Here is a 13,706-nt window from a genome sequence, read left to right on the forward strand (position 1 = left end):
AACAAATAAATGTAGTGTGTTATCCTGGATGTGACCCTATACTTTTACTTGTACTGTTCTTTTTTTCTTTCTGATGTTCCAAGATTCCTCCTTTTATTATTTCCTTCCTTCCTGTTTCAGAAACTTCCTTTAGGATAGATATGCTGTTGACAAATCCCCTTAGTTTTCCTTCATCTGAGCATATCTTAATTCCCTTTTATTATTGAAGGATATTTTCACTGGATATAGGATTCTCAGTTGACAGTGCTCTTTCAGCATTTGAAAATATTATGTCACTTTCTTTTGGCCTAGGTAGTTTCTGATGATGATGTCATTCAAATTGTTTTATTTTTCCTTATACAGTGGTGTCTTATATCTCACCACTTTCAATGTTCCCCCCGCCCCCTGCCCCCGCTTTGGCCTGCAGTTTTCAGTTTGTAACGTATCTTGGCATGGATTTCTTTGGGTTTATCCCATTTAGGGTTTTCTCAGCTTGAATCTGTATGTTTATGTTATTTGGCAAATTTGGGAACATTTTGGCTATTATTTCTATGAATACTTTTTCAGCCCCACTCTCTTTCTCCTTTCCTTCTTGACTTTAACGTCATGATTATTAGATCTGCTATAGTCTCACATGTCTAATAAGACTGATTTTTTTTTTTTCAGTGAATTTTATCTCTGTTGTTCAGTTTGGGTAATTTCTATTCTATCCTCAAGTTTACTGATTTTTTTCTCTTTGTCCTCTTGAATCTGCTGTGGAATCCATGGAGTCTATTCAGCTTTTGACTTCACTTACTGTGTTTTTATGTTCCAAAATTTTCATTTAATTCTTTGTATCTTCTATTTCTTTGCTGCTTCTGTTTTTATCTGTTTTAAGTGTGTTAGTGTGTGCTTGTTGAACCATTTTTAGGGTGGCTGCTTAAATATTTTTGTTAGATAATTCCAAGATCTGCATTATTTTGGTTTTGGTATCTTTGATCATCTTTTCTCATTCAGGTTAAGATTTTCCTGGTTCTTGGTGTGATACATGAGTTCCATTTGTATCCTGGGCATTTTAAGTTTCATGTTATTATATTTTGGATCAGATTTAAATCTAGTATTTTAGCAGGCCTCCTCTTGACTATCTACCAGTGGGTGAAGAGTATGGGGGTAGTCACTTCATTGATGTCAGATGGGGATAAAAGTCCAGGTTTCCTACTCAGTCTCCAGTGACACAGGGTAGGGAGGGAGGTCAGTTACTACTTGGAGGAGGTAGGAGTTTCGGCTCCCACTAGGCCTGTGTTAACATAGTCTAGGTCAGAGAGAGAAGGGGTGTCTCATTACTACTTAACATGTGGCTTCATATACTATGAGGGCAAGCCTCGTTTTCTTTGGGCAGTGGTGGAAAGTCTGGGCTCCCTATTCAGGCTTCTCTGATACCACCCTAGCAGAGGATGGAGGGAGAAGGATGACCTCTTACAGATGTAAAAGGATAGAGGTCTAGGTTCCCCACTTAGCGTTGGCTAGTACATGAGGGAGTACAGTGTTGTTTTTTTTTTTTTTTTTCCTATACTGTTTGCCTGGGGTATGGTGGTTATTGTCTAAAAGGTTTCTGTATTCCAAGATGTCTCAGTCTCTTTCCTGATCCTGTGGGTAAAGAGAATAGACTTTCTGGTGTTCTTTATTTCTTTTTTGTCTGTGCTCATTGGCACAGACAAAAGAGGTATCTTTGTATCCCATTAACACTGAAGTGCTCAATAATCTGTTTCTTGAATGAATGAGTAAATAATAGATAAATGTGGGAGAAATAGGGAAAAGAGTATCTACTCCAACCTTTTCCTGTTCAAAATGTCTCTCCTTTGTTACATTCTCATTAACAAAATCCAAATATCTATATATGTCTCCTACATAGATCTATAAGTGCAATTACATGAAATAATAACAGCAACATTTATATGAACAGAAAATGTGTACTAGGACCTGTACTTTGAGGATATACAATCTGACACCAGAGGTAGAGGAATTCCCACACATGTCACCAATCTCAGTGAATTCCAGAAACCCTTCAGATATTAAAGGAGTTTTTTAAGGACAATTAGGCTACCTAGTGAATATGAACACGGGGTAAGAGAGAAAGTGATGTTTTCATTGGGAGTACCGAAAGCAATATTCATTTAGGAATTCATTTCTAGAGGAAGAGGTCAAAATGAGTTCATTCCTTATGGACTGAATAAGAATTTATCCAGTTTTTCATAATTTAAAATGGATTATAAACTTTGGAAAGTTTATCCAGTAATTTAAATTTTCCTTTCTGTTCAAGCATTCTGAATAACAAGATGATATTTAAAATGGATTTTAATCAAGGAAATGTGTCTTAATTAGAGTTAATGACAAAAAAATCAACATCCATGAAATCAATGTCTACTACTTTTTAATAAGGCTTCTTAAAAAAGCAATGTCGAAAAATTATACCACACTGTGGAAAGTATATTTATTTATACGTACTGCACCAAGACATATTTTACATGGCTTTTATAACTATCATTACGGAAAACTTAACAAAGGTAAATTTTCTTGTTAGTAAACACAGCTTTCATACTTGTAGCTGGGAGTAAAATCATGCAATATACACAATAATTATCCATTTTCTAGGCACTCCTCTGTCTTTTTTTTTTTTTTTTCTTGGAAGCATTTTTGAAAACAGATGAAGCAAACTTTAGATCACTAAAGGACCTAAAAACAAAGGCCAGTTCCCATTCAAGGGACTGAGAAAAATCACAGAGAAATACTGCCCTCCAGTGGCCACCTAAAATAGATATTGGCAATGTACTAGGAATATAAACCTAAAATCAAAGATGTAATTATTCCTTTGATGTATTTCTTACCAAAGACAACAGAAATATGGAGGGTTTTTTTTTTTTTTTTCAAATTTTATACATAACAAATACAGACAGTTCCTGACTTATGATAGTTTGGTTTACAATTGTTTGACTTTATGATGGTGTGAAAATGATGCATATTCAGTAGAAACTGTACTTTGAATGTTGATCTTTTCAACACTTTTTTTTTTTTTTATAAAATAGGCTTTCTGTTAGATAATTTTGCCCAATTGTGGGCTAATGTAAGTGATCTGAAAGTGTTTAAGGAGGCTAGGCTAAGCTATGATGTTTTGTAGGTTAGGTGTATTAAATGCATTTTCAACTTACAATGCGTTTAATGGGACAAAACCCCACCGTAAGTCAAGGAGCATCTGTATAAAGAAACACCTTCCTTGCTGAGTCTGTATGGTCATTGTCAATCCACAATTGACAAGCACAATAATTTATGTTATATGTATCAGTCTGTACACTCTAAATTAGGTGAATGGTATCTACCGGGAATTATATGGACTCTAGAGAACATACCAATAGAGAAAATGAAGGACTAAACTCTGTATTTATAAGATATTCAAACAAATGGCAGGAATATTTTTTTCACCATCAAAATATATAAAAATATATTCTATTGCTAAGTACTTAATTTGAAGAACACAGACGCCTATGTGTGTTCTTCTCTCTCTCATTCCTGTTGCATTTTCCACAGCTTGAAGCTGATTTAAATCTGGAACTATGATCTTCATTTAAGAGAAACTAGAGAAGTATGAAAGAAACAAATACAAAGAACAACAAAGTTTCCTAAATACTTTTCATACATAGTTCTGTCAACTTAAGAATCCTTTAGAGTCTGAAGTGAGGCTTTTAAAATGATAAATTATAGGGAATGTTGTGTAATAAGTTTTACAACCTATATACCATTTGCCATTTTAAAAGCCTTAGTCTCACTAAAGCTTTTAAAACACAAACACACATCTGGGTATTTATTCTCTTCAAATTTTCTTCTACAAACATGAAAGTGCTGTTGGTATAAAAACTACCTGCAGGATAGAGTTCTTTTAACTTCTCAGGAACTGCTTCCAGGTATAAACATAGGCTATCTTAGAAATGTTAGTAAAATCACTAGAATTTAAAAGTAAACAAAGGAGATTATCCTCATGATAATTAATTCAAGATAACAGCTGGTATGTTTTGGCTGTGTCCCCACCTAAATCACATCTTGAATTGTAACTCCTACAATTCCCACATGTCATGGAAGGAACCCGGTGGGAGTTGATTGAATTATGGGGAGGGGGGATCTTTCCCGTGCTGTTCTCATGATAGTGAACGAGTCTCATGAGATCTGATGGTATTAAAAAGGGGAGGAGTTTCCCTGCACAAGCTCTCTTTTTGCCTGCTGCTATCCATGTAAGGTGTGACTTGCTTCTCCTTGCCTTCCACCATGATTGTGAGGCCTCTCCAGCCATGTGGAACTGTAAGTCCAATAAACTTCTTTCTTTTGTAAATTACCCAATCTTGGGTGTATTTTATCAGCAGCCTGAAAAACACACTAATATAACAGCTAAAAGACTTCTACTTAGGTAGAAGTCTGCGAATCCCACCTGATTCACCATAATATTTCATGAAACAGTCACTCTTTTATCCTTTCGTTTTCAATGTCTTAAAAAGACCCACAAAAAGAGGAAAAAATTAGTAGTCAGTATGAAGTAGACAGCAGGACGAGTGTGTACATGAAATGCTCATCAATCTAAATACCACAGGTTTAAGATCCTCTAGTCAAATGGGCAGGAATTGGTATCACAAATGATTATGGAAAGGAATCTAAGTGAAATAGAAAAAAATCTCATGATCTTTTTCTACTTAATTTTTCTGGAAAATAAAATTCCGTATAGTTATTTTGAAAAGAAATCTAGAACTGCTATTTGACAGAACTAGAGTCAAGGGAAACCTGAGCCTAAAATTTGAAACTATATTTAGTAAAACAAATCACTATATATTTTGAATCTTACCGAACATAGTCAAAATATTCTTTGTGTTGATTACGATAAAAAACAGAAAACTTAAGCATGCGTCCTGCAATCACTTCGGCCTTCTCCAACAATTGTGTTAGATGAACTTTTGAATAGTCTGGAAAAAAATCAAAAAAGTTTGTTATTAAAAATTTTGCACCAAAAGTACCAACTATATACTTAATAAATTGAAGATTATTAAAATTCATCTTTAGGGAATTCAACTTAATAAATAGGAAATTCCATTTAAAAAAGAAAATATTCATTGTCTGTGTGGCACATTTTTCTTTCTACAAAAACATTTTTGTTACAGTTTATGGTTGCTTCTAGAATACCTTTGCCTGCATTTTTCCATTTTTTTGGAATTAGAGATACTGAAATAATTAAGTTAAATAACTTTTCATAATCCAAGTAATATCCATTAGCACCATACTAGTTTTTCTTCAACCAGTTGATAAACTGAATAAAACAAGCTTATAATCTGCAACCAACAGAAAAGTTGGACAGCAAAAATAATAATGAGTACATAAGACTTGGGTACACAAGATGCTTGAAATTCTAAGGCATCTGTCAAAGTAATCTGATTTTTTTTAACCCACTCTTTGTTTTGGAAGTTGTTTGAGAATTGCTGTCTAACTTCTATACCAGAAACTAGGGAAATATTTTGGCCTGTAAAGATTAGTAACAATTTCCAAACAGAAGCAACCTAGTTAAATTGCTCATGGCAACATAGTTTGTTTACTCGCTGCTTCATTGGCTCAATAAACAGTTACTGAGATTAGAACATACGATGTAAAAGGTACTATGCAAAATTAGATGATCAAGTTAAAAGATAAAAAAGATATTACAATTCCTTGCAAAGAACTGTAATCTAAGAGAAGAGATAAATATATGTACAATAATGATTTATTATGGTAAGTATTAGCATTTTAAGATTGGGATAAGCACAGGGTTTTAAACCCTGTCATAGACTAGAAAAGAAGTAGATTAGCCTGTAGCATTCTATTTTATTTTATTACCAATACATTGTATAGTGCCTAGCTCACAGTATGGGCTTAATTAATGTTGAATGAATTCAATGTTCAGATTAAAAGTCAACTTATACAAAATAGCTTTATCAAAACTTAGAGTCAAGGTTATTGATAAAGCTTATGTGAAAAGTCTGTAAATTACTCTGATAAACAAGAGCTTTGAACAGGTTAAGCTCCTTGTAGATTCAGCCTCTCTAACAGGAGGAAACAAAGTTTCTTTCTAAAAGACAAAAGGAAAGGATGACAGGAGTATACAGGCAGAGATATCTTTGTATCCCATTAACACTGAAGTACTCAATAAATGACTGTTTCTTGAATGAATGAGTAAACAATAAATACATGAGTGAGATGAATGGTAAATGTTTCCAATCTAATGGAATATTAAGGTTCAGTTCCACATCAAACCTCCCAAAACAATGGCTTTGAGGTACTTTCTAGTGAAGCAAAGACACACATATGTATACAGGACACTAGTTTAGATGCAGATTTTCTTAAGGTCTTTTAGTACTCCAGTGAAAAATCTAGTAACATTTCTGCTAGGGACAGTCACTGAGATCTGCCTCCATTCACCTGAATTAGAAAAGGATTTTCCTAGTTTCTGCCTTTCAGTATTGGTGAAAATGAAAAAGGAAAAAAAAAAAAAAAAAAAAAGAAGAAAGCTCTGTCCTCTCTCAAAATGAAGCTAAAAAAAATGCTGAGTATATTTTCAAACTGCATACCTTTTTATTTGCACAGTTTTCATCTTGAAAAAATCAAACTATGGATATAGAAAAAAAGTGATTTGAAGCCATTACTCAGATTTTTCTGAGAACTTCAGCTTCCTCCAATCAATACAACATTGTTTATTCTGTTACACAATGCTACTGACAATGCAAAAAATGACCAATGTCATATATATCACCTTGCAATTACAAAAAAGAAATATATTTCTATAATTAGCTTCCCCAGAACAATTAACTTTTTTTCTGTATTTGTACCTAGTTCTCTTACCTGCAGTACAGAATTCTATAATTTCACTCCATTCAGACACAACATAATCACCATCAACTTGTTTTGAGGCAGTCTGCACTGCTACCGTATATTCAGTTCTTGGGCTTAAAAACCAGTGTCCACGGACAGTCATAGGCAAGGGAACAGCTTTTGCCACCAATTTTGTGGGAACATCCTAGGAATGAAAGAAGGAAGAGAGAGAGAAAAATGAGAGGAGACAGAGAGGGAGGAAGGAAGTGAAGAAGGAAGAAAAGGGAGAAGAGAGGAAGGAGGGAAGAGAGAAGGAGGGAAGGTACAAGGGAAGGAGTGAGGGAAGGAAGGAGGGGAAAGGAGGAAGTTAATTTAGTAGCACAACTTTAATCAACTGTAAACAATGGAGAAGAATTTATTAAATTCCTGACTGACAATAGAATTTTCTGCTTAAAGATACTTAACAATTATTATATTTAAATCTCTTATTTGCCATATGCAAAAAACCAAGAACCAACTTTATCAAGAGACAAGCTTGACGTCATACAGTTTGTTAATAACACAAATGTACTTGGATTCCAGTTGTCTTGATTTCTAATATGGTGTTCCTTTCTGTACACTATATACTCCTCAAAATGCAACATTCTCATACTAAATGACAAAACTTTAAAAAACAGAGACATAAAAGATAAAGTTCAATAGTATTAAAATATTATATTTGGTTAACTTATACTATCCAATAATTTTACTAAAGCTGCCCATTACTTGATATTTGACATGTTAAAGGAGAAAACACTAAAAATATGAATTTTTACTTCACTTTCATTCAAGCATAGAGTCTATGTGTCTTTCCAAGGATGTGGTATTCCAAGTGCAGAGTGAAGAAAAAGGGTCAAATCTTGAACAATTCATCATTTAATATTTGAAATTTAAGATTTCAAAGCTATATAAACAAGGCAAATGTCAGCAAAGAGAATATCCATCACTAGAAAGCATAATCAGAATTGGAACTCAGAAAAAATAATGACTGCTCAATCTTGCTCCCTCTTTCACACTTATCTGTAGTATGTATGATCCTCACTTATCTTTAGTATGTATAATTGCACATCTAATAAAAGCAATATTTCTAGGTAAGATAAGAAAGTTCCAAAGTATCTACCAAGTTAAAACTTGATATCAATATTAAGGTATTGATACTGATTTTCATCACTGGTGAAAACACTGCAACATAAGAAAGAATGCTTAAAGCAGATAACTGTTATTTTCTCTATAGATACTTCTGGAGAGAGAGCTATATGAGAAAAGATATATGATATGTGAATAAATATCAGAGAAGTGTTATATGTCTAAAAACATTTAAAAGTTAATAATTTTCATTCTCAAAACTAAAAAGCAAAAGACAAAAATTTTCATTATCAAAACAAAAGACAAAAAGCAAAAAGACAGCAGACTATCTAAAGCAATTTTTAGCCCTAAAGTGTTTTTAAAATACCTTGAAGTTTATAAATTGCATCAGATTTCTTGTTTGGCAGTTAAAGAAAAAAATGTGTGCTTCAGGGGAAAACTATGCATTGCCTATAGCACCCTCTTCTGGCTATCAGTCTCTGTTATGGAAGCCATTTTACAGTTCTGTAATTTGTAGAAACTAATAACAATTCAGTTTTTCTTGTCTAAATACATACAAATAAATTATGTTCAGTGGAGGACAACTCTCCTCTTCACCCCTCCTATCAGGACTTCCATACCAGTTTATACCTGGATCTACAAATAAGTCTTTTCTTTGGATTACCCTTTGAACTGGTTATAACACGTCATTGGTTTCCTCATTAATGAGTTAAATAAAATCTTTAACATAAATTAATTTTTACATCTAGATGATAGTCATGATTTTACCTTTTTTTTTGAAAATTATCTTCTAACAATAAGCATGGCATTTCATTTTCTTACAAAACTTATTAGAATGATAGGGTTTTAAAGTTACATATAATTTTTATTTTTTTCCAAGTCAAATACATCACATAAGCCATTAATAGAATATTACTTGTTCTTTTAAAATGTCCTCATACTTAGAAAGTTTTAAGATGCAAATGAGCATGAGTATTTGTTAGACTTTACCTTGTGTTTAAATTTATTGGAGTTCTTGTTCTCTTTCTTGTTGAGGTCAATAAAATAGTGTGTAATGCGATCCTTTGATTTTGAATCCATTTCCCATGAAATCTTGAATGAGTCACACGTTATATTGCTTATTTTGATGTTATGTGGTACAGGAAGTTCTTCCATCTCTGCTATGCCACTGTCTTGTGATTTGTTCCCTGCAAGAAAACAATGCACAGGAAGTTAATTTCCAATTAATGGATTTTCCAGTTTGCAAGGTCTTTAGCTATGTGCATATTTCTGAAATCACTTCATTAGTTCTGAGATTTCATTTTGTTCATGAAGTAATTTGAGTTTTAATGTTAGTAAAGAACGTTTATAAGGTCATATTACCAATAAAAAGTAGAGATGACTTAGTCCTTATCATCTTTACATTTTCCCTTTACTTTTCCAATTTGTTTTCACAGAGTGAACACAAAAACACTGACACTCTAGTTTTCTAATCTATGACATGTTAGTTTTATACGGTTAGGATCCCTCTAAAAACCCTCAAGAGCCTATTTTTCTACATGACCAATCAATTTTGCTCTAAAGTAATATCAGATGTTTTAAGCCAGATAATTTCATAGAAATGTTGATAATGAAAGGGTCCATCCAAATGAAGGAAATATTTCTTTAAAAGTCCATGGCCTAGCAGTAACAGTCTATAAAAATTCCCCCTCCTCTTTCATTTTGGAAGCATTATATAGAGAAACAGCATGTAATGGTTTTACTACATATACAAATAATACTGAAGGCCATTCACTTACAAGTTGCTATCTCAAGGATAACTCTAGAAATCTTTTATCTGTGGAATCTTGACTTTAATTTTGAGAGCTGAAACAACAAATAAGGCTAAAAGAAAAAAGATGATTGCCATAGTGATTGATATTAAAATCCCAAAGAATTTATATGACACCTAGTTACTTTAAAGATTATCTCTACACTTCCACTTAGAGAAAATGCTAACAATTTGGCTGACAGTATAGAGCAGGATTTGACGGATCATAGGACAAAAAGAAAATACAGACATGCTAAGTTTGTTTTAAATATAGGAAAGACATACTAGAATCAAATTTTACTCAATTTTTTTCTACATTCCCTTTCCCCAGGCCAACATAATGTTCAATGCCTCAAAAGAGAAAAAAATTGTTATTCAAATAAGAAAAAATGTTAGGCCATAAATCAACTACTTAACTTGTTCCCTAACATAATAAAATATTCAACAAAAAAACAACAGTCAATGTCACTTTGTGGCAATACTTTCCATTTCCAGATTAGATTGTTCTCTCCTCCCCCACATTTCCATAACAGTCATTGATATAAACCTTTTGATAATTCCCAACTTCATTAAATCTTTGACCCATGTTGTCTCATCTCAACCTGCATTGTAGCCAGAGGAACTCAAAGGCAATCAAAAACTAATTTCAAAATAAGTTATTTAATTTTACTTCTTGAACAATACTTTTAAAAATCCTTCTTTCTTCTCCTATGTACTTTCTTCACAGTCCCGTTTCTCCACATTCCCTCTCCACAAAACTTCCGAAAAAACGACTTCACCTTTAGTTTCCTCCCCATCAGGTTGCATAGAATCCCCAAATTACTTCTAGCTTAAAGCTTTTCAAAAGTTAAGAGCAGGGAAGAAATCAAGTGAAATCCTTATAATGGCCTTGGGAAAGGGAAAGGCAAAAAACACTCAAAACCACAGCAATTAGTAATTTTATACTATTTTGAAAAGCTTGCATTTCAACCCATTAGTCTGTGCCACTTGTCTTAAAACATCAGTAATAGCAATGAAAAATTTTCTGAACTCTGATAGTAGACATTTTTGTAGAACTCATCTGCATTATAACTATGTCCATATAATTTCACAACCAAGTGAAAAAATACAATTGTTATTTAGGATAATGTAGATAAAAATAAAGCTATTTTGCATTTGATTCAATTTAATGGAAACATAACTTCAATACAGTAACATTATCTAAGATACCATTAATAGTTTTTGCATTTAAACTTCCACTATTGTTATCTTCTTCAACCTTAAAGTCACAAATGATTATTTCACAGAACATAATACTTTGTTTTTTGGATTTTTCCTTCTGATTGTTAAAATTCAAGAGAAAAAAATGTTACTTTTATTATAAGTGAAAACCTTTGCTCAAATTATATTTTTCCCATTGGGAACAACATAAAGCTCAAGCCTAGAAATAATTTGTTATATTAAAAATCTTCATTTTCAAGCTACTCATCACAAAACCACTAGATTAACTAGTTCTTAACAAAACCACTAGATTAACTTTTATGCAACTTTCTTACTTGGGGAGGCCAAGTAAAAAATTTAATGTAAATAAATCTTACAAGTTTACATGTAACTTTCTTCTTCCTCACTCTCTGTGAATCAATTTTTAAGTGATTGAGATTTTGAGATAAGTGACAGAAGACAATAATTCTGTCTCTAAAAACTGATGAAAAAAGTTATCCACATGACACTAATAATAATCAGTTACCAGCCAGTACTATCTCAGTTCTGTCAATCAATCATACTTGCCAAAGTAGCTTCCTTTCCTTAGTAAGACTTCATCTTACAGACAATTCTAGCTACATATCTCTACTTTACATGCCAAATGGTTCTAACATCTATGGCTACACTGTGGATTGGTACAACTGAACGCAGAATGAATGTACTTTTGTTTCATGTACTTTTGTTTATCCACAACATGAAAGTTGCTTTTGAGAACAAACATTTCAAAAGCAGTTTCTAATGACAGCAACTATTGAAATGCAAGCTGAAAACACTCCAAATTACACTAATAATACTTTCTACATACAGCTCTTTTCTCATTGAACTTGTTATCTTATAAAAGAATGATCAGATTTTTGTGAAAAAACAGCTTTATTGAGATATAATTCATATACCATATAATTCATTCATTCAAAGTATACAATTCAATGGTTTTTGGTAGATTCAAACTTGCGCATCCACCCGTACAAGCAATTAAGAACACTTTCTTTACCCCAAAATAAAACCCCACCTAAGTCATCATCCCTCCCACTCTGCCCACACATACACACGTGACCCCTCCCTTCAGCCCTAGACAATCACAAATCTATTTTCTGTCTCCATAGATTTGCCTATTTTGTACATTGATATTAAATGGTATCACACAATATGTGATCTTTTGTGACTGGCTTCTTCACATAGCAAAAGGTTTTCAAGCTTCATCCATGTTGTACCAGTACTTCACTTTTTTTTTATTGCAGCACAATATTCCACTGTATGCATACACCATTCATCAGCTGATAGACATTGGGTTGTTTCCACTTTGGGGCTATTATAAATAATGCTACCATAAACATTTGTGAACCAATTTTTGTGCTAACATGTATTTCCATTTCTCTTAGGTGTATACCTAAGAGTGGAATTGCTGTGTCATATAATAATTTATATGTTTAACTTACTTAGGAACTGCCAGACTTTTCCAAATTAGCTATACATTTCACATTCCCATTAGCAGTGTATGAAGGTTCCAATTTCTTCACATCCTTGCCAACATTTAACATTTAATATTATCTATCTGTTTTTTTATTGAAAAAGGTATCATAGCGGTTGTGTAGTAGTATCTCACTGTGGTTGTAATTTGCATTTCCCTGATAGCTAATGGTGTTGGAAATCTTTTCACGTGTTTATTGGTTATTTGTATACCTTCTTTGGAGAAATGTTTATTCAGATTCATTGCCCCTTTTTAAAAATTGAGTTGTCTTTTTTTATTACTGAGTTGTAATGGTCCTTTACCATCTAGATACAAGTCTATTATCAGATATATGATTTGCAAAAATGTTCTCTCATTCTGTGGTTTGTCTCTTTTCTTTTTTAAAGCACAAAAAATAATTTTGACCAAGTCCAATTTATCTATTTTTCTTTTGTTGCTCATGCTTTTGGGGTCATATTTTAAGAAAACACTGCTTAACCCAAGGTCATGAAGATTTATTTTCTTCTAAGGGTATTATAGTTTTAATTCTTACATTTAAGTCTTTGATCCATTCTGAGGTAATTTTGTATATGGTGTGAGGTAGGGGTCCAACTTCATTCTTTTTCATATGGATATGTTGCTATCTCAGCACTATTGAAAAGATTATTCTTTTCTTATTTAATTGCCTTGGCACCCTTGCCAAAATCAACTGGTCATAAATATATGGTCTATTTCTACACTCTCAATTCTATTCTACGGATCTTGATCCCCAATTCCAGTACTGCACCAACTTGATTACTGCAGCATTGTAGTACGTTCTGAAGTCAAGAAAGGTGAATCCTTCAACTTTGTTCATCTTTTCAAGACCTTTTTGGCTATTCTGGGTCCCCTGAATTTCCATATGAATTTTAGAATCAGCTTATCAGTTTCTGCAAAGAAGTTAGATGGGATTTTGCTAAGGTTTGAATTGAATCTATAAATAAATTTGGGGGTATTTTCATCTTAATAATATTGTCTTCCAATCTATGGAACATGAGGTGTCTTACCATTTATTTAGGTCTTCTTTAGTTTCTTTCAACATGATCTGTTCTTACATGCCCAAAATAAGCAAGAGTGTTTAAGGAGAAAGTAAATCCACATTATCAATGAAGAGATCACTGTAGATTAATTCCCTTTTAAATGTCTATTGTGGAAGTTTACAAGCATACATCAAGTAGACAAAATAATGCAATGAATCTCCATGTACCTATCACCCAACTTTAAAACACATTG

General features: G+C 32.8%; 1 protein-coding gene across 2 annotated transcripts in view; it reads right to left on the reverse strand.

Moving 5' to 3' along the window:
* Nucleotides 1–13,706, reverse strand: part of PHYHIPL (phytanoyl-CoA 2-hydroxylase interacting protein like) — a 77,172-nt gene that overhangs the window by 4,204 nt on the left and 59,262 nt on the right. For both annotated transcript variants that reach the window (XM_033208705.1, XM_033208704.1), the window contains exons 2-4: nucleotides 8,947–9,143; nucleotides 6,862–7,036; nucleotides 4,841–4,958 (exon numbers count right to left, since the gene is read on the reverse strand). In XM_033208705.1, coding sequence (XP_033064596.1) covers nucleotides 4,841–4,958; nucleotides 6,862–7,036; nucleotides 8,947–9,143 — 490 coding nt within the window. The remainder of the gene's footprint in view (nucleotides 1–4,840; nucleotides 4,959–6,861; nucleotides 7,037–8,946; nucleotides 9,144–13,706) is intronic.

This window comes from Trachypithecus francoisi, unplaced genomic scaffold (genome assembly GCF_009764315.1).
Source record: "Trachypithecus francoisi isolate TF-2019V2 unplaced genomic scaffold, Tfra_2.0 Lachesis_group9, whole genome shotgun sequence".
Taxonomy (NCBI): Eukaryota; Metazoa; Chordata; class Mammalia; order Primates; family Cercopithecidae; genus Trachypithecus; species Trachypithecus francoisi.